Source organism: Argopecten irradians, chromosome 6 (assembly GCF_041381155.1).
Source record: "Argopecten irradians isolate NY chromosome 6, Ai_NY, whole genome shotgun sequence".
Classification (NCBI taxonomy): Eukaryota; Metazoa; Mollusca; class Bivalvia; order Pectinida; family Pectinidae; genus Argopecten; species Argopecten irradians.
The window spans coordinates 47,652,701-47,671,851 of NC_091139.1; the positions used below are offsets into that span (position 1 = coordinate 47,652,701).

Below are 19,151 nucleotides of genomic sequence, written 5' to 3' on the forward strand. Positions count from 1 at the left end.
CAGTAGTGGTTCTGTGTTAACAGTAGTGGTTCTGTGTTAACAGTAGTGGTTCTGTGTTAAAGTTAGTAGTGGTTCTGTGTTAACAGTAGTGGTTCTGTGTTAACAGTAGTGGTTCTGTGTTAACAGTAGTGGTTCTGTGTTAACAGTAGTGGTTCTGTGTTAACAGTAGTGGTTCTGTGTTAACAGTAGTGGTTCTGTGTTAACAGTAGTGGTTCTGTGTTAACATTAGTGGTTCTGTGTTAACATTAGTGGTTCTGTGTTAACAGTGGTTCTGTGATAACAGTAGTGGTTCTGTGTTAACAGTTAGTGGTTCTGTGTTAACAGTAGTGGTTCTGTGTTAACATGTAGTGGTTCTGTGTTAACAGTAGTGGTTCTGTGTTAACAGTAGTGGTTCTGTGTTAACAGTAGTGGTTCTGTGTTAACAGTAGTGGTTCTGTGTTAACAGTAGTGGTTCTGTGTTAACAGTAGTGGTTCTGTGTTAACAGTTCAGTGTGTAACAAAGTGTTAAACAGTAGTGGTTCTGTGTTAACAGTAGTGGTTCTGTGTTAACAGTGGTGGTTCTGTGTTAACAGTAGTGGTTCTGTGTTAACAGTAGTGGTTCTGTGTTAACAGTAGTGGTTCTGTGTTAACAGTAGTGGTTCTGTGTTAACAGTAGTGGTTCTGTGTTAACAGTAGTGGTTCTGTGTTAACAGTAGGTTCTGTGTTAACAGTAGTGGTTCTATGTTAACAGTTGTGGTTCTGTGTTAACAGTAGTGGTTCTGTGTTAACAGTAGTGGTTCTGTGTTAACAGTAGTGGTTCTGTGTTAACAGTAGTGGTCCTGTGTTAACAGTAGTGGTTCTGTGTTAACAGTAGTGGTTCTGTGTTAACAGTAGTGTGTTCTGTGTTAACAGTAGTGGTCCTGTGTTAACTAGTTCTGTGTTAACAGTAGTGGTTCTGTGTTAACAGTAGTGGTTCTGTGTTAACAGTTAGTGGTTCTGTGTTAAACAGTAGTGGTTCTGTGTTAACAGTTAGTGGTTCTGTGTTAACAGTAGTGGTTCTGTGTTAACAGTAGTGGTCCCTGTGTTAACAGTTAGTGGTTCTGTGTTAACAGTAGTGGTTCTGTGTTAACAGTAGTGGTCTGTTAACAGTAGTGGTTCTGTGTTAACATTAGTGGTTCTGTGTTAACAGTAGTGATTCTGTGTTAACAGTAGTGGTTCTGTGGTTAACAGTAGTGGTTCTGTGTTAACAGTAGTGGTTCTGTGTTTAACATTAGTGGTTCTTGTGTTAACAGTAGTGGTTCTGTGTTCTGTGTTAACAGTAGTGGTTCTGTGTTAACAGTAGTGGTTCTGTGTTAACAGTAAGTGGTTCTGTGTTAACAGTAGTTGGTTCTGTGTTAACAGTAGTGGTTCTGTGTTAACAGTTCTGTGTTAACATTAGTGGTTCTGTGTTAACAGTAGTGGTTCTTGGTTGTTAACAGTAGTGGTTCTGTGTTAATCATAGTTCTGTGTTAACAGTAGTGGTTCTGTGTTAACAGTGGTGGTTCTGTGTTAACAGTGGTGGTTCTGTGTTAACAGTAGTGGTTCTGTGTTAACAGTAGTGGTTCTGTGTTAACAGTAGTGGTTCTGTGTTAACAGTAGTGGTTCTGTGTTAACAGTAGTGGTTCTGTGTTAACAGTAGTGGTTCTGTGTTAACAGTAGTGGTTCTGTGTTAACAGTAGTGGTTCTGTGTTAACAGTAGTGGTTCTGTGTTAACAGTGATGGTGGTTCTGTGTTAACAGTAGTGGTGTGTTCTGGTTCTGTGTTAACAGTAGGTTGGTGGTTCTGTGTTAACAGTAGTTGTGTTCTGTGTTAACAGTAGTTGTTCTGTGTTGTTGACATTAGTGGTTCTGTGTTAACAGTAGTGGTTCTGTGTTAACAGTTCTGTGTTAACAGTAGTGGTTCTGTGTTAACATTAGTGGTTCTGTGTTAACATTATTCGTACTGTGTTAACAGAAGTGGTTCTGTGTTAACAATAGTCCTTCTGTGTTAACAGTAGTGGTTCTGTGTTAACATTAGTGGTACTGTGTTAACAGAAGTGGTTCTGTGTTAACAGTAGTGGTTCTGTGTTAACAGTAGTGGTTCTATGTTAACAGTTCTGTGTTAACAGTAGTGCTGTTCTATGTTAACAGTAGTGGTTCTGTGTTTAACAGTAGTGGTGGTTCTGTTTGTTTAACAGTTAACATTAGTGGTTGTGTGTTAACAGTAGTGGTTCTGTGTTAGAATGTAGGTTAACATTAGTGGTTCTGTGTTAACAGTAGTGGTTCTGTGTTAACAGTAGTGGTTCTGTGTTAACATTAGTGGTTCTGTGTTAACAGTAGTGGTTCTGTGTTAACAGTAGTGGTTCTGTGTTAACAGTAGTGGTCCTGTATTAACAGTTCTGTGTTAACAGTTCTGTGTTCACAGTAGTGTCTGTGTTAACAGTAGTGGTTCTGTGTTAACAGTAGTGGTTTTTCTGTGTTAACAGTTGGTGGTTATGTGTTAACAGTGTGGTTGTAGTAGTAGTGGTCCTGTGTTAACAGTAGTTGGTTGTATGTTAACAGTTTCTGTGTTAACAGTAGTATTGGTTCTATGTTAAACAGTTGGTGGTTCTGTGTTAACAGTAGTGGTTCTGTGTTAACAGTAGTGGTTCTGTGTTAACAGTTCTGTGTTAACAGTAGTGGTTCTATGTTAACAGTAGTGGTTCTGTGTTAACAGTAGTGGTTCTGTGTTAACAGTAGTGGTTCTGTGTTAACAGTAGTGGTTCTGTGTTAACAGTAGTGGTTCTGTGTTAACAGTAGTGGTTATGTGTTAACAGTGGTGGTCGGTTTTAGTAGTGGGTTCTGTGTTGACATTAGTGGTTCTGTGTTAACAGTAGTGGTTCTGTGTTTAACAGTAGTGGTTCTGTGTTAACATTAGTGGTTCTGTGTTAACAGTAGTGATTCTATGTTAACATTATTCGTACTGTGTTAACATTAGTGGTTCTGTGTTAACAGTAGTGGTTCTGTGTTAACAGTAGTGGTTCTGTGTTAACAGTAGTGGTTCTGTGTTAACATTAGTGGTTCTGTGTTAACAGTAGTGGTTCTGTGTTAACAGTAGTAGTTCTGTGTTAACAGTAGTGGTTCTGTGTTAACAGTAGTGGTTCTGTGTTAACAGTAGTGGTTCTGTGTTAACATTAGTGGTTCTGTGTTAACAGTAGTGGTTCTGTGTTAACAGTAGTGGTTCTGTGTTAACAGTAGTGGTTCTGTGTTAACATTAGTGGTTCTGTGTTGACATTAGTGGTTCTGTGTTAACAGTAGTGGTTCTGTGTTAACATTAGTGGTTCTGTGTTAACATTATTCGTACTGTGTTAACAGAAGTGGTTCTGTGTTAACAATAGTCCTTCTGTGTTAACAGTAGTGGTTCTGTGTTAACATTAGTGGTACTGTGTTAACAGAAGTGGTTCTGTGTTAACAGTGGTGGTTCTATGTTAACAGTTCTGTGTTAACAGTAGTGGTTCTATGTTAACAGTAGTGGTTCTGTGTTAACAGTGGTGATTCTGTGTTAACAGTTCTGTGTTAACAGTAGTGGTTCTGTGTTAACAGTAGTGGTTCTGTGTTAACAGTAGTGGTCCTGTATTAACAGTTCTGTGTTAACAGTTATGTGTTCACAGTAGTGGTCTGTGTTAACAGTAGTGGTTCTGTGTTAACAGTAGTGGTCCTGTAGGTTCTGTGTGTATGGTCTCAGTATCAACATGACGTTGTTGTTAAAAGAAAATTCTCGTTACTTTCAGGCATGTGGAACAAAATCTGGGAAACCGACAGACAAAATATCAATTACAAATTGTGGAGAACTTGTATGACATGAGGCTGTGAGACTATAGACAATGATGGCTGATGGATCTCCTCATACTTACTGTACTTATCTAGCTGGGGAATGGAAAAAATGGACAAATACATGTTATAATTTGTCAGGGTAATCTTTTTGAGCCAAAGTCATGCTCTGGAATAAAAGTGCTCTATACTATCAGTGACCTTTGACCTGTTTCAACCATCGATGGTGTCAGTATACATACCGCGTGTGTACTGTAGTACAAACCAAAAACATTGTTGGTTTAAAAATAAGTTTGTTTTAGTAATTGGGTATCACAGATTATTAACGTTGTCCACTTGTCATTTATAGAAGATACTTTAACAATGTAGTATATATCTTGGGAATGAAAAACAGATTCAGATATGTACTTTTAAGTGTCAAAATACATAACAGAACAGCATATTACCAGATGTACTAGAGGGTGTGTTAGCTGAACTACAAAATAGATCCTGTATACAATTCATGTTCATGTATACTGTTGTACACAGGTGCTACATAGGTACATGTGTATTCAGTAGTACACATGTATTACATAGGTACATGTGTATACTGTAGTACACAGGTGCTACATATGATTGTCATATGTCACTTGTATATGTTTCTGTTATATAGATATTGATACAGATTAAACATTTATGTACAGTGTGCAGCTGGTTATGGTGTTTCTGGTTACTTAATACCCAAAGGGGTTGTTGACTTGGATATACAATCATATCAATAGTCATTGAGTAACTAATAATATCACCATGGCTGGATCATTCACATATCCAATAGAATAGGTCATTGACACCTTTCCCCAATAGACCAAGGTGCTGACAATTTCCCCATAGACCAAGGTCATTGAAACCTATTCCCCAATAGACCAAGGTCATTGACACCTTTCCCCAATAGACCAAGGGTGACATTCCAATAGACCAACACCTGTATCCCCCCAATAGAACCAAGGTCATTGACACCTATCCGATAGACCGAGGTCATTGATCACCTTCATATCCCCAATAGACCAAGGTCATTGACACCTTTCCCCAATAGACCTAAGGTCATTGACACCTATCCAATAGACCCATTGTACACCTAGGACATTGACCAAGGTCATTGATATCTATGATAGACCAAGGTCATTGACACTATCTAATAGACCAAGGTCATTGACACCTATCCAATAGACCAAGGTCATTGACACCTATCCAATAGACCAAGGTCATTGACATCTATCCAATAGACCAAGGTCATTGACATCTATCCAATAGACCAAGGTCATTGACACCTATCCAATAGACCAAGGTCATTGACACCTATCCAATAGACCAAGGTCATTGACACCTTTCCCCAATAGACCAAGGTCATTGACACCTATCCAATAGACCAAGGTCATTGACATCTATCCGATAGACCAAGGTCATTGACACCTATCCAATAGACCAAGGTCATTGACACCTTTCCCCAATAGACCAAGGTCATTGACACCTTTCCCCAATAGACCAAGGTCATTGACACCTATCCAATAGACCAAGGTCATTGACATCTATCCGATAGACCGAGGTCATTGACATCTATCCGATAGACCAAGGTCATTGACACCTATCCAATAGACCAAGGTCATTGACACCTTTCCCCAATAGACCAAGGTCATTGACACCTTTCCCCAATAGACCAAGGCATTGACACCTTTCCCCAATAGACCAAGGTCATTGACACCTATCCAATAGACCAATGTCATTGACTTCTATCCGATAGACAGAGGCATTGACATCTATCCGAAAGACCAAGGTCATTGACACCTATCCAATAGACCAAGGTCATTGACACCTTTCCCCAATAGACCAAGGTCATTGACACCTATCCAATAGACCAAGGTCATTGACTTCTATCGATAGAGTCCGAGAGCATTAGACCAACATCTATCCGATAGACCAAGGTCATTGACACCCTATCCAATAGACCAAGGTCATTGGACACCTATCCCAATAGACAACGGGTCATTGACATCTATCCGATAGACCAAGGTCATTGACATCTATCCGATAGACCATGGTACGAATTGTCAAACCTCATTGACAATCTGACTATGGTCATTGACATTCTATCAAATAGACCAAGGTCATTGACACCTATCCAATAGACTATCAAAAGGTCATTGACATCTATCCGAATAGACCAAGGTCATTGACATCTATCCGATAGACAAGGTCATTGACACCTATCCAATAGACCAAGGTCATTGACACCTATCCAATAGACTAAGGTCATTGACATCTATCAAATAGACCAAGGTCATTGACACCTATCCAATAGACCAAGGTCATTGACATCTATCCGATAGACTAAGGTCATTGACATCTATCCGATAGACCAAGGTCATTGACACCTATCCGATAGACCAAGGTCATTGACATCTATCAAATAGACCAAGGTCATCGACACCTATCCAATAGACAAAGGTCATTGACACCTATCCAATAGACCAAGGTCATTGACATCTATCCGATAGACCAAGGTCATTGACATCTATCCGATAGACCAAGGTCATTGACATCTATTCAATAGACCAAGGTCATTGACACCTATCCAATAAACTAAGGTCATTGACATCTATCCGATAGACCAAGGTCATTGACACCTATCCAATAGACTAAGGTCATTGACATCTATCCGATAGACCAAGGTCATTGACACCTATCCAATAGACTAAGGTCATTGACATCTATCAAATAGACCAAGGTCATTGACACCTATTCAATAGACCAAGGTCATTGACATCTATCAATAGACCAAGGTCATTGACACCTATCCAATAGACTAAGGTCATTGACATCTATCCGATAGACCAAGGTCATTGACATCTATCCAATAAGACCAAGGTCTATTGACACCTATCCAAATAGACCAAGGTCAATGACACCTATCCAATAGAAAAAAGGTCATTGACACCTATCCGATAGACCATGGTACAGGTCATTGGACACTATCCAATTAGACCATAAGACCAAGGTCATTGACACCTATTCAATAGACTAAGGTCATTGACATCTATCAAATAGACCAAGGTCATTGACACCTATTCAATAGACCAAGGTCATTGACATCTATCCAATAGACAAAGGTCATTGACATCTATCTGATAGACCAAGGTCATTGACACATATCCAACAAACAAAGGTCAATGACACCTATCAAATAGACAAGATGTCATTGACACATTCTGATAGTCTATGGTCATTGACACATATCTGATAGACCAAGGTCATTGACATCTATCCGATAGACAAAGGTCAATGACACCTAACAAGACCAAGGTCAGGTTGACATCTATCCAATAGACCAAGGTCATTGACACATATTTGATAGTCCAAGATAGGCACATATCCAACCAAGGTCATTGACACCTATCCAATAGACCAAGGTCACGGTCATTGACACATATCTTATAGACCAATTGTCATAGTACAATATCCAACAAAGGTAATGAACATATATCCAATAGACCAAGGTCATTGACACAATATCTGATAGAACAAAGGTCATTGACACATATCCAACAAAACACAAGGTCATTGGCAACATCCCTAAACAATAGACACCAAGGTTCATTGACATCCCATATCCAATAGATCCCAATGGTCATTGACACATATCTGATAGTCCAAGGTCATTGACACCTTATAAAAATCGATTGACACATATCTCATAGTCCAAGGTCATTGGACAACCTATCCAACAAGACCAAGGTCATTGACACCTATCCAATAGACCAAGGTCATTGACATCTGTGAATTCAGGATAGTCCAATAAAAATAAACAATCGTTTTTACCCCTTTTGGCCCATCCCCCTCTGGCCCCTGGTAAATTATGTTAAAATGCTATCTCATGATAATTATTCTAACTATGTTTGACTCATTTCCTTCATATCAATGAAATTCCCCATTTTTGTAAATGGCATCAAGACCTTTCTATCTATTTTGTCAATTTTAGCCCTTTTAGCCCCTGCCACAACCTCCCGAGTGGAGAGGACATATCGTTCACAATTTTGATTGCTAAGAACTTTTGTTTTAGAAGGTTTTGTGCAAAGTTGGGGAGAAGAACTCAATCTTGGTTTAAATGGCTTTACAGACACAGTGCACGACGTACGACGACGCAACAAGGCGATTGAAATAAGTCAATAAGACTTGGTGTTGGTTGCCTAGCAATATAGCTAGCTATAAGTTCTCAGTTTTGATAGAGGAAGCATAAGTAAATGATAATCAATGTAGATATATCATTCCCTGATTGCTATATAACCAGCAATCAACGTTTTCATTTCCTGGTCACAAAGCAAATATTTAAATGCAAAGAAACTTCCCCCAATCGGTCGTTTTTCTATTGATTAAAATTGTCAATTAAATTTAATAACGTTGTGTTCCTCACAGCTCCTAATTAATGGTCTTTTAGAATTCATTATACGCTGTTTGAAGATGTTTTAATACATAATTGCAAACTGAAATATGACGTGGTAACATGCTTCACATGATTTCTGTTTGATCTCAACCAGTGTCCCAATATAGTACAATTGCCTGAAGACTTGGGATTCCAGAACTTCAGAAATAATTCTACCATTAACTCATGTCCTCAGTTTCAGGACACATCTATCTGAGCCTGGATAAAGTATGTGCATCAATTGTCAACACCACTCAATATTACTTGTGTCCGATTAGACTGCAAATCTATTCACGGACGCGCTAACTATCACTCAAATCTAAAATACTCCTATTTGTAGTTTAGTCCATCCACCATCCCATCTATTTTTAGCCCATCCACCATACCCATCTATTTTATGTAGCACCATCCACCATCCCATCTAGATGAGCTCCCATCCACCATCCCATCTGAAGTACCCTCGTAATTGTGTAGTTTTAGTCCCATCCACCCATCCCATCTATGGAATACTCCTATGTTGTAGTTTAGCCCCCATCCACCAACCCATCTAGTTTAACGCCATCCACCATCTGTTCATCTAGTTAAGCAACCACCATCACACTTGAATCCCTATCTGTAGTTAGGCCCCATCCATCACATCACATCTGTAAATCCTCCATCACATTTGAGTACCCCTATTTGTAGTTTAGGCCCCATCCACCATCCCATCTGATAGTACCCCTACTTTGTAGTTTTGGCCCGTCCATCCCATCCCATCTGAAGTTTCCCTATTTGGTAGTTTAGAAGTCCCCATCCACCATCACATAATAGGTATGCCCACCATATTTGTAGTTTAGCCCCATCCATCATCACATCCTAGTACCCCTATTTGTATAGTTTAGATCCATCGCATCATCACATCTAAGTACCACTATTTGTAGTTTTAGCTCCAATCCATCATCACATCTGAATACACCCATATTGTAGTTTAGCATCCATTCCACCTATCACATCTAGTCGTAGCCCCATCCACCATCATTTGTAGTTTTAGCACCCATCCAATAATCACATCTGAAGTACCCCTATTTGTAGTTTAGCCCGTCCACATCCACATCTGAATTATCCCTATTTTGTAGTTTAGCCCCAACCACCATAAATCACATCTTGTACCCCTATTTGTAGTTTAGCTCCATTCCACCATCACATCTAGTACCCCTATTTGTAGTTTAGCTGCCCATCCACCCATCACAACTAGTACCGAACCTATTTGTAGTTTAGCTCCATCCATCATCCCATCTGTAAGTACCCCTATTTGTAGTTTAGCTCCATCCACGCATCACATCTGAAGTACCCCTATTTGTAGTAGTTTAGTCCTCCATCCATCATCACATCTAAGTACCCCAATTTGTAGTTTAGCTCCCATCCACCATCCATCTGAAGTACCCCTATTTGTAGTTTAGGCTTCCATCCATCATCACATCTAGTACCCCTATTTGTAGTTTAGCTCCATCCACCATCACATCTAGTACCCTATTTGTAGTTTAGCTCCATCCACCATCACATCTAGTACCCCTATTTGTAGATTTTAGCGTCCCATCCTTTGTATCAACCATCACATCTGAAGTACCCCTATTTTGTAGTTTAGCTCCATCCACCATCACATCTAGTACCCCTATTTGTAGTTTAGCCCCACCACCATCACATCTTAGTACCCCTATTTGTAAGTTTAGCTCCATTCATCCATCATCTGAAGTACATCCTATTTGTAGTTTATCACATCATGTGTACCCCTATTTGTAGTTTTAGCTCCATCCATCATCACATCTGAAGTACCCCTATTTGTAGTTTACGCTTCCATCCATCATCCATCTAGTACCCCATTTGTAGTTTAGCTCCATCCTCATCACTCTATCACTATTTGTAGTTTAGCTCCATTCACCATCACATATTGTAGTACCCCTATTTGTAGTTTAGCTCCATTCACCATCACATCTAGTACCCCTATTTTGTAGTTTAGCTCCATTCCACCATCACATCTGAAGTACCCCCTATTTGTAGTTTTTTGCTCCATCCATCATCACAATCTAGTACCCCTAGTTGTAGTTTTAGCTCCATTCCATCACATCTTGTATCCCTATTTGTAGTTTAGCTCCACTTCACCATCATCAGTCTAGTACCCCTATTTGTAGTTTAGCATCCCCATCCACCATCACATCTAGTACCTCTATTTGTAGTTTTGCTCCATCCACCATCCCATCTGAAGTACACCCTATTTGTAGTTTAGCTCCATTCACCATCACATCTAGTACCCACTATTTGTAGTTTAGCTCCTTAATCCACCATCCCATCTGAAGTACCCCTATTTTGTAGTTTAGCTCCATCCGTCATACATCACATCTAGTACCCCTATTTGTAGTTTAGCTCCCATTCAACCATCACATCTTGTACCTCCTATTTTGTAGTTTAGCTCCATCTCACCATCACATCTGGAAGTACCCCTATTTGTAGTTTAGTCCCATCCACACATCACATCTAGTACCTCTATTTGTAGTTTTAGCTCATCCATCCACCATCCCATCTGAAAGTACCCCTAGATTTGTAGTTTAGCTCCATCCATCATCACATCTAGTACATCGTATACTTTTGTAGTTTAGCTCCATCCACCATCCCATCTGAAGTACCCCTATTTGTAGTTTAGCTCCATCCATCATCACATCTAGTACCCCTATTTGTAGTTTAGCTCCATTCACCATCCCATCTTAGTACATTTCCCCTCTATTTGTAGTTTAGCTCCATTCACCATCACATCTAGTACCCCTATTTGTAGTTTAGTCCATCCACCATCACAATCTAGTACCATCGTTATTTGTAGTTTAGACTCCATCCCCATCCACCATCCCATCTGAAGTACCCCTATTTGTAGTTTAGCTCCATTCACCATCACATCTGAGTACACTAATGTTGTAGTTTTAGCCCCATCCACCATCCCATCTGAAGTACCCCTATTTGTAGTTAAGTCCCATCCACCATCACATCTAGTACCCCTATTTGTAGTTTAGCTCCATCCACCATCCATCTAGTCCCCTATTTGTAGTTGAGATCCTATTCACCATCACATCTTGTACCCCTATTTGTTAGACCCCCCCCCCCCAGCTCCATCCATCTAGTCAACCCCTATTTGTAGTTTAGCTCCATCATCATCATCACATCTAGTACCCCCTATTTGTAGTTTAGCTCCATCCATCATCACATCTAGTACCCATATTTGTAGTTTAGCTCCATCCATCATCACACATCTAGTACCCCTACTTTGTATTTAGCTCATCCACCATCACATCTTGTACCCCTATTTGTAGTTTAGCTCCATCCATCATCACATCTAGTACCCCTATTTGTAGTTTAGCTCCATTCACCATCACATCTTGTACCCCTATTTGTAGTTTAGCTCCATTCCACCATCACATCTAGTACCCCTATTTGTAGTTTTAGCCCCATTCACCATCACATCTAGTACCCCTATTTGTAGTTTAGCTCCATTCACCATCACATCTAGTACCCCTATTTGTAGTTTAGCCCCATCCACCATCACATCTAGTACCCCTATTTGTAGTTTAGCTCCATCCACATCCATCTGATAGTATCCCCTATTTGTAGTTTAGCTCCATTCACCATCACATTCTAGTACCCCTATTTGTAGTTTAGCCCCATCCACCATCCATCTAGTACCCCATCTGTAGTTTAGCCCATCCAAACCATCCCATTGAATGTAGTATTTTAGCTCCATCCACCATTCCATTTGAAGAACCCCTATTTGTAGTTTACCCCGTTCCACCATCCCATCTGAAGTACCCCTATTTGTAGTTTAGTCCCCATCCACCATCACATCTAGTACCCCTATTTGTAGTTTAGCCCCATCCACCATCACATCTTGTACCCCTATTTGTAGTTTAGTCCCATCCATCATCACATCTAGTACCCCTATTTGTAGTTTAGTCCCATCCACCATCACATCTAGTACCCCTATTTGTAGTTTAGCTCCATCCACCATCACATCTTGTACCCCTATTTGTAGTTTAGCCCCATCCATCATCACATCTAGTACCCCTATTTGTAGTTTAGCTCCATCCATCATCACATCTAGTACCCCTATTTGTAGTTTAGCTCCATTCACCATCACATCTTGTACCCCTATTTGTAGTTTAGCTCCATCCATCATCACATCTAGTACCCCTATTTGTAGTTTAGCTCCATTCACCATCACATCTTGTACCCCTATTTGTAGTTTAAGCTCCATTCACCATCACATCTAGTACCCCTATTTGTAGTTTAGCCCCATCCACCATCACATCTAGTACCTCTATTTGTAGTTTAGCTCCATCCACCATCCATCTGAAGTACCCCTATTTGTAGTTTAGCTCCATCCATCATCACATCTAGTACCCTTATTTTGTAGTTTAGCTCCATTCACCATCACATCTTGTACCCCTATTTGTAGTTTAGCTCCATCCACCATCACATCTAGTACCCCTATTTGTAGTTTAGTCCCATCCACCATCACATCTAGTACCTCTATTTGTAGTTTAGCTCCATCCACCATCCCATCTGAAGTACCCCTATTTGTAGTTTAGCTCCATTCACCATCACATCTAGTACCACTATTTGTAGTTTAGCCCCATCCACCATCACATCTGAAGTACCCCAATTTGTAGTTTAAGTCCCATCCACCATCACATCTAGTACCCCTATTTGTAGTTAATAGTCCCATCCACCATCACATCTAGTACCCCTATTTGTAGTTTAGCTCCATCCACCATCACATCTAGTACCCCTATTTGTAGTTTAGCTCCATCCATCATCACATCTAGTACCCCTATTTGTAGTTTAGCTCCATCCATCATCACATCTAGTACCCCTATTTGTAGTTTAGCTCCATCCATCATCACATCTAGTACCCCTATTTGTAGTTTAGCCTCCATCCATCATCACATCTAGTACCCCTATTTGTAGTTTAGCTCCATCCACCATCACATCTAGTACCCCTATTTGTAGTTTAGCTCCATCCATCATCACATCTAGTACCCCTATTTGTAGTTTAGCTCCATTCACCATCACATCTTGTACCCCTATTTGTAGTTTAGCTCCATCCACCATCACATCTAGTACCCCTATTTGTAGTTTAGCTCCATTCACCATCACATCTTGTACCCCTATTTGTAGTTTAGCTCCATCCACCATCACATCTAGTACCCCTATTTGTAGTTTAGCCCCATCCACCATCACATCTTGTACCCCTATTTGTAGTTTAGCTCCATCCACCATCACATCTAGTACCCCTATTTGTAGTTTAGCCCCATCCACCATCACATCTGAAGTACCCCTATTTGTAGTTTAGCTCCATCCACCATCACATCTAGTACCCCTATTTGTAGTTTAGCCCCATCCACCATCACATCTAGTACCCCTATTTGTAGTTTAGCTCCATCCACCATCCCATCTGAAGTACCCCTATTTGTAGTTTAGCCCCATCCACCATCCCATCTGAAGTACCCCTATTTGTAGTTTAGTCCCATCCACCATCACATCTAGTACCCCTATTTGTAGTTTAGCCCCATCCACCATCACATCTTGTACCCCTATTTGTAGTTTAGTCCCATCCACCATCACATCTAGTACCCCTATTTGTAGTTTAGTCCCATCCACCATCACATCTAGTACCCCTATTTGTAGTTTAGCCCCATCCACCATCACATCTAGTACCCCTATTTGTAGTTTAGCCCCATCCACCATCACATCTAGTACCCCTATTTGTAGTTTAGCTCCATCCACCATCACATCTGAAGTACCCACCATCACATCTGAAGTACCCCTATTTGTAGTTTAGCTCCATCCACCATCACATCTAGTACCCCTATTTGTAGTTTAGCCCCATCCACCATCACATCTAGTACCCCTATTTGTAGTTTAGCTCCATCCACCATCACATCTTGTACCCCTATTTGTAGTTTAGCCCCATCCACCATCACATCTAGTACCCCTATTTGTAGTTTAGCCCCATCCACCATCACATCTAGTTTAGCCCCATCCACCATCACATCTAGTTTAGCTCCATCCACCATCACATCTAGTACCCCTATTTGTAGTTTAGCCCCATCCACCATCACATCTAGTACCCCTATTTGTAGTTTAGCTCCATCCACCATCACATCTAGTACCCCTATTTGTAGTTTAGCCCCATCCACCATCACATCTAGTACCCCTATTTGTAGTTTAGCTCCATCCACCATCACATCTAGTACCCCTATTTGTAGTTTAGCCCCATCCACCATCACATCTAGTACCCCTATTTGTAGTTTAGCTCCATCCACCATCACATCTAGTACCCCTATTTGTAGTTTAGCCCCATCCACCATCCCATCTGAAGTACCCCTATTTGTAGTTTAGCTCCATCTACCATCACATCTTGTACCCCTATTTGTAGTTTAGTCCCATCCACCATCACATCTAGTACCCCTATTTGTAGTTTAGCTCCATCCACCATCACATCTAGTACCCCTATTTGTAGTTTAGCTCCATCCACCATCCCATCTCAAGTACCCCTATTTGTAGTTTAGCCCCATCCACCATCCCATCTGAAGTACCCCTATTTGTAGTTTAGTCCCATCCACCATCACATCTAGTACCCCTATTTGTAGTTTAGCCCCATCCACCATCCCATCTAGTACCCCTATTTGTAGTTTAGCCCCATCCACCATCACATCTAGGACCCCTATTTGTAGTTTAGCTCCATCCACCATTCGATCTGAAATATTAACCAACCTTTTTATAACATTTATGCTTCTCACTCAGAAAATTTTATAATGGTTAAACAGAGCATGACATTTTCTCGAAATTCATCCAATAGTCCGCCATTTCAATCAACGGAAGTACCGTTCAATATATCTTTGGACGATAGTAGTCCACAGAGATGAACTGACTTTAAAATCACTTTGATCTTGAAACTCGCGAGAGTAAATTGCACGTTAAAGAAAGTGGGCTTACTTATTAAACGATACATTATCATACATCTATACGATGCTGTTTTAGAGGATGTGCTGTTATCAAAGAACACAGATGTACATTGATATTGATATTTACATATTTTATATTGAATGGTTTAATATTGCGAAACCTTAGAGTGTTTCTCCATATCTAGGTCATGTCCTAGACTTATAAACGTTGCGGCGTATCTACAAATAGTGTTTCAGGAAGCTCGTTGTCATATAAGCCTGTTAGTTTTTGTCAGTTGTGTTATTATTTGATGTGTTGAACACAAGCAGACAGAACACGTTTTGTGACCAATCGCTGTCGCCTCTTGTCTATTATCCAACCTCTTTAGAAAAGTTTTCCTTTTGAAAACGATAAGTTGGACAGAGATTTTTTTTCGATTCAAACATATTTTTTATTGTCAAAAATACAATAATGGATTAGGCACAAGTTATCACAATTTAATAATGCCTTCTCCATAATACATGTATATACAATACTTTGACAACATACAATCATTTAACTATGTATGTATACAGAAAATATTGAAGAAGAAATAGAAAAAAAATCAATATGAGTTTGTTCTTACAGACTTGACCTAAAATCTAGCACTATCTTTAATAAAGGTTTGTACCCATTGAAATATCATTTCAGGGTTCACACCAGCTTTTGAAATTCTGTCGCCAAAATTTTCGCCAAAGTGAAAATTCTTTCGCCAAATAAGATTTTTTGGAGCCAAATAAAGAAATGTAAATTTGATTGTTGAAATGAATAATTATCTCCCTTCTAATAAATGTTAGTTTACGTTTCGATAAGTATGGAAATGTATTGATTAAACAAACATGAATGAAAGGTTCATTTTTCAGGATGTATCATTTAATAGAAATCTTTCTAAGCATTTTTTTTTCTTTAAAAAATATAAACATTAATTTATTGAATTTCATACCTACATTACAGATATTCTTAAATCAATCCCCAAATAATTATATCTCTAAGAAATCAAAAGAAGTAAAACAGGTGATTAATTATAACATTAAAAGCGAAATTTTATTATTTTGATTTATTTTAAATTTGGTTTTCCATGTTGGACAAGTGTGGAGCACCATAAAGCAAAATATTAATTGAAATATTACTATATTGTGAAACATTACGGAATAAAACATCCCTTTGCCTAGTATAAAGACTACATTCAAAAAAAATAATGAATTGCATTTTCACATTGATTACCACATGCGCATGATGGGTCGTTAATTATATTTACTCTGTACAAATCATAGTTCAGACTGCTACACGAATGTCGCAATCTTGTATGTAAAATATTAAACTTCTTTTTCCCAGTAAAATAATAAACGGGTAAAGAATTCATATCAGATTGTATCAATGTTTTGAAGGTACGAACGGATGGCTGCTCTCTGACATTGCTAGGCAAATCATTCCATAATCTAATAGAAGATGGCAAGAAAGATTCAAGTGAACATGACAAACGAACTTTCGGAATAACATAGTTTTCTCTATTTCTCATATGCGGATCGCTCTCCAACTTTAGGAGGAAGGATATTGGTCAGATAAGATGGGGTTAGGTTATTATGGAGTTTATACATTAGAATAAGTTTTTTATTTTTTCTTCTTTTTACTAGAGGTACAAGATTGGTTTCGAAATAGAGTGAGTCTTTACTTGAGAAGGATGGCATACCCGTTATGATTCTTGCCGCCTCAAGCTGCACTTGTTCGAGTTTGTTAACATCTCCCAGAGAGCAACCATCCCATACTTCGCACGCATATTCCAACACAGGCAACACAAATGCTTTATATATCCTTAATAAAGTTTTCCTATTGAGTAAAAATTTTAACTTACGTAATGCCGAAAGTTTTTTCATACACGATTTTTGAATTTCTGAAATGTGTAACGACCACTTAGCATCTGCACTAAATGTCACACCTAAGTGCCTATGACTGTCAACGCATCTTAAAATTTCATCACCAAAAGAAAGTTGCAAGGGGTGCAGGTTTTCAAAGTTGGATACTAGTAAAACGTCCGTTTTTTGAGGATTAAATTTAGTAAGCCAATCTAGAGACCATCTGTTTAATCTATCTAAATCTCTATTAAGATTTAATTCAATATCGTGAACAGAGGATGAAGAATACATCAAAGAAGTGTTATCAGCAAATAGACGTGATACACTATCTAAATTGTCAACTATATCATTAATATATATTAAAAACAAAAGAGGCCCTAACGCACTTCCTTGTGGGACTCCAGCATTGGTGCAACCTGTGCTGGAATATTCGTTTTTAACAATTACCTGCTGTTGTCTACCTGATATATATAACTTTTCATCCAATTAAGCAAATTACCTTTTATGCCATACGCATTCAATTTAAATAACAGACCCTTATGCCATACTCGATCAAATGCCTTGGAGATATCACAAAATATAAGACAGGCATGTTTCTTTTGTTCAAGTGAACAACAGATAGTATTATACATTTCTATTAATTGATGAACCGTTGAATGGTTCATCATAAAACCAGACTGTTTTTCATAAAACAATGAATTTTCAAAAAAGAAATTGTAAATATGTTTGAACATAACTCTTTCAAAAACTTTACCTAGACAAGATAGCAACGTTATAGGTCTATAATTGGATACCAAATACCTATCCCCTTTTTTGAATAGGGGTAGAACTATACCTTTTTTCCAAGTTTCTGGAAAAATATTAAGATTTAATGACATATTAAATAGAAGAGCCAATGGCTTACACGCAGTATTTGCAGTATATTTTAACATATGGTGACTAATATTATCATGACCGGATGCTTTACCTAATTTAAGAATTTTTAAAATATCACAAATTTCATTACTGGTTACCACAACAGATTCAAGCACAGATTCTGTACGAGATTCAAAAATTGGCAGAGGTTTATTTCTGTCATCTATCGTGGAAATAGAACAAAAGTATTTATTGAGAATGTTTGCCTTTTCAGAATCACCTATTTCTACATTTCCCGTATCATCGTTTAATAAAGGTGGTATAGCTTCTTTGTTGTTCGACTGTTTAAAAATTTTCCTTACCAATCTCCAATATGCTTTAGGATCACTAGTATTAAGATTATCAATAACATCGCCCACATTTTCATAAAAAACTTCTCTAGCATATTTTTTCATGTTATTGACTTTATTACGTTGTCTTTTAAAAACTTATCGATGTTGGATGCGGACTTAACTCGTTTAACTGCATTGTGTAGCCTATCTCGCAATCGGATGGCTTTCCGCAGATCAGAATTCATCCATAATTTATCATGTGGTCGTATATATACTTTTTTCCTTGGTATACATTCTTTAGCAAATAACAAAAACTGTTCGGTAAATTTAACGCTCGCAATATCAATTGACGTGTAATTAGAAAAAAATGTTTCCCAGTCAAAAGAATTTATTAATATATTTAATTTTTCAAAGTTTGCATGTTTGTATGACCAAACTTCACGAATATAGGTTCGTGAAAGGCTAATAGGCGTAGATAAAAATACGACACATGCGTCATGGTCGCTGATATCACGATCAACTGAAATTACACGTGAATCTATACATTTCGAAATATCACTTAACAAAATAGGATCGAGTAAACTGTGTCTTGTGGCTCCATACCTGGTCGGTTCATTTATAACATTGCTTAAGTTAAGCTCCAACATAATTTGCTTTAAAATGTGATTATTTGATAGAGTTAACATATCAATATTAATGTCACCAACAATAATAACATTTGGTGTACTTTCTAAAGCTTTTTCAATTGAATATTTAAAATTCTCCCAAAAAGGATGACGTGAGTTTTCGGGTCTATAAACAGTACAGATTAAAAAAAATTTGACGTGCTATATCCACCTGAATCCAG

The 19,151-nt window shown here is 38.6% G+C and overlaps 2 protein-coding genes across 2 annotated transcripts in view; one reads left to right on the plus strand and one right to left on the minus strand.

Annotated features, from left to right (window-relative positions):
- The window catches only part of LOC138326096 (peptidyl-prolyl cis-trans isomerase E-like), a 67,377-nt gene extending 62,887 nt beyond the window's left edge, over window positions 1-4,490 (plus strand). Inside the window, exon 12 of the mRNA XM_069272235.1 lies at window positions 3,767-4,490. Coding sequence (XP_069128336.1) covers window positions 3,767-3,835 — 69 coding nt within the window. The 3' untranslated portion in view covers window positions 3,836-4,490. The remainder of the gene's footprint in view (window positions 1-3,766) is intronic.
- Window positions 4,491-14,087: 9,597 nt separating this feature from the next.
- LOC138326573 (neuroblast differentiation-associated protein AHNAK-like) lies at window positions 14,088-14,648 on the minus strand. Its single transcript, XM_069272671.1, has one exon. The coding sequence runs from the start codon at window positions 14,646-14,648 to the stop codon at window positions 14,088-14,090; it is 561 nt and encodes a 186-aa protein (XP_069128772.1).
- Between the last annotated feature and the right edge of the window lie 4,503 nt (window positions 14,649-19,151).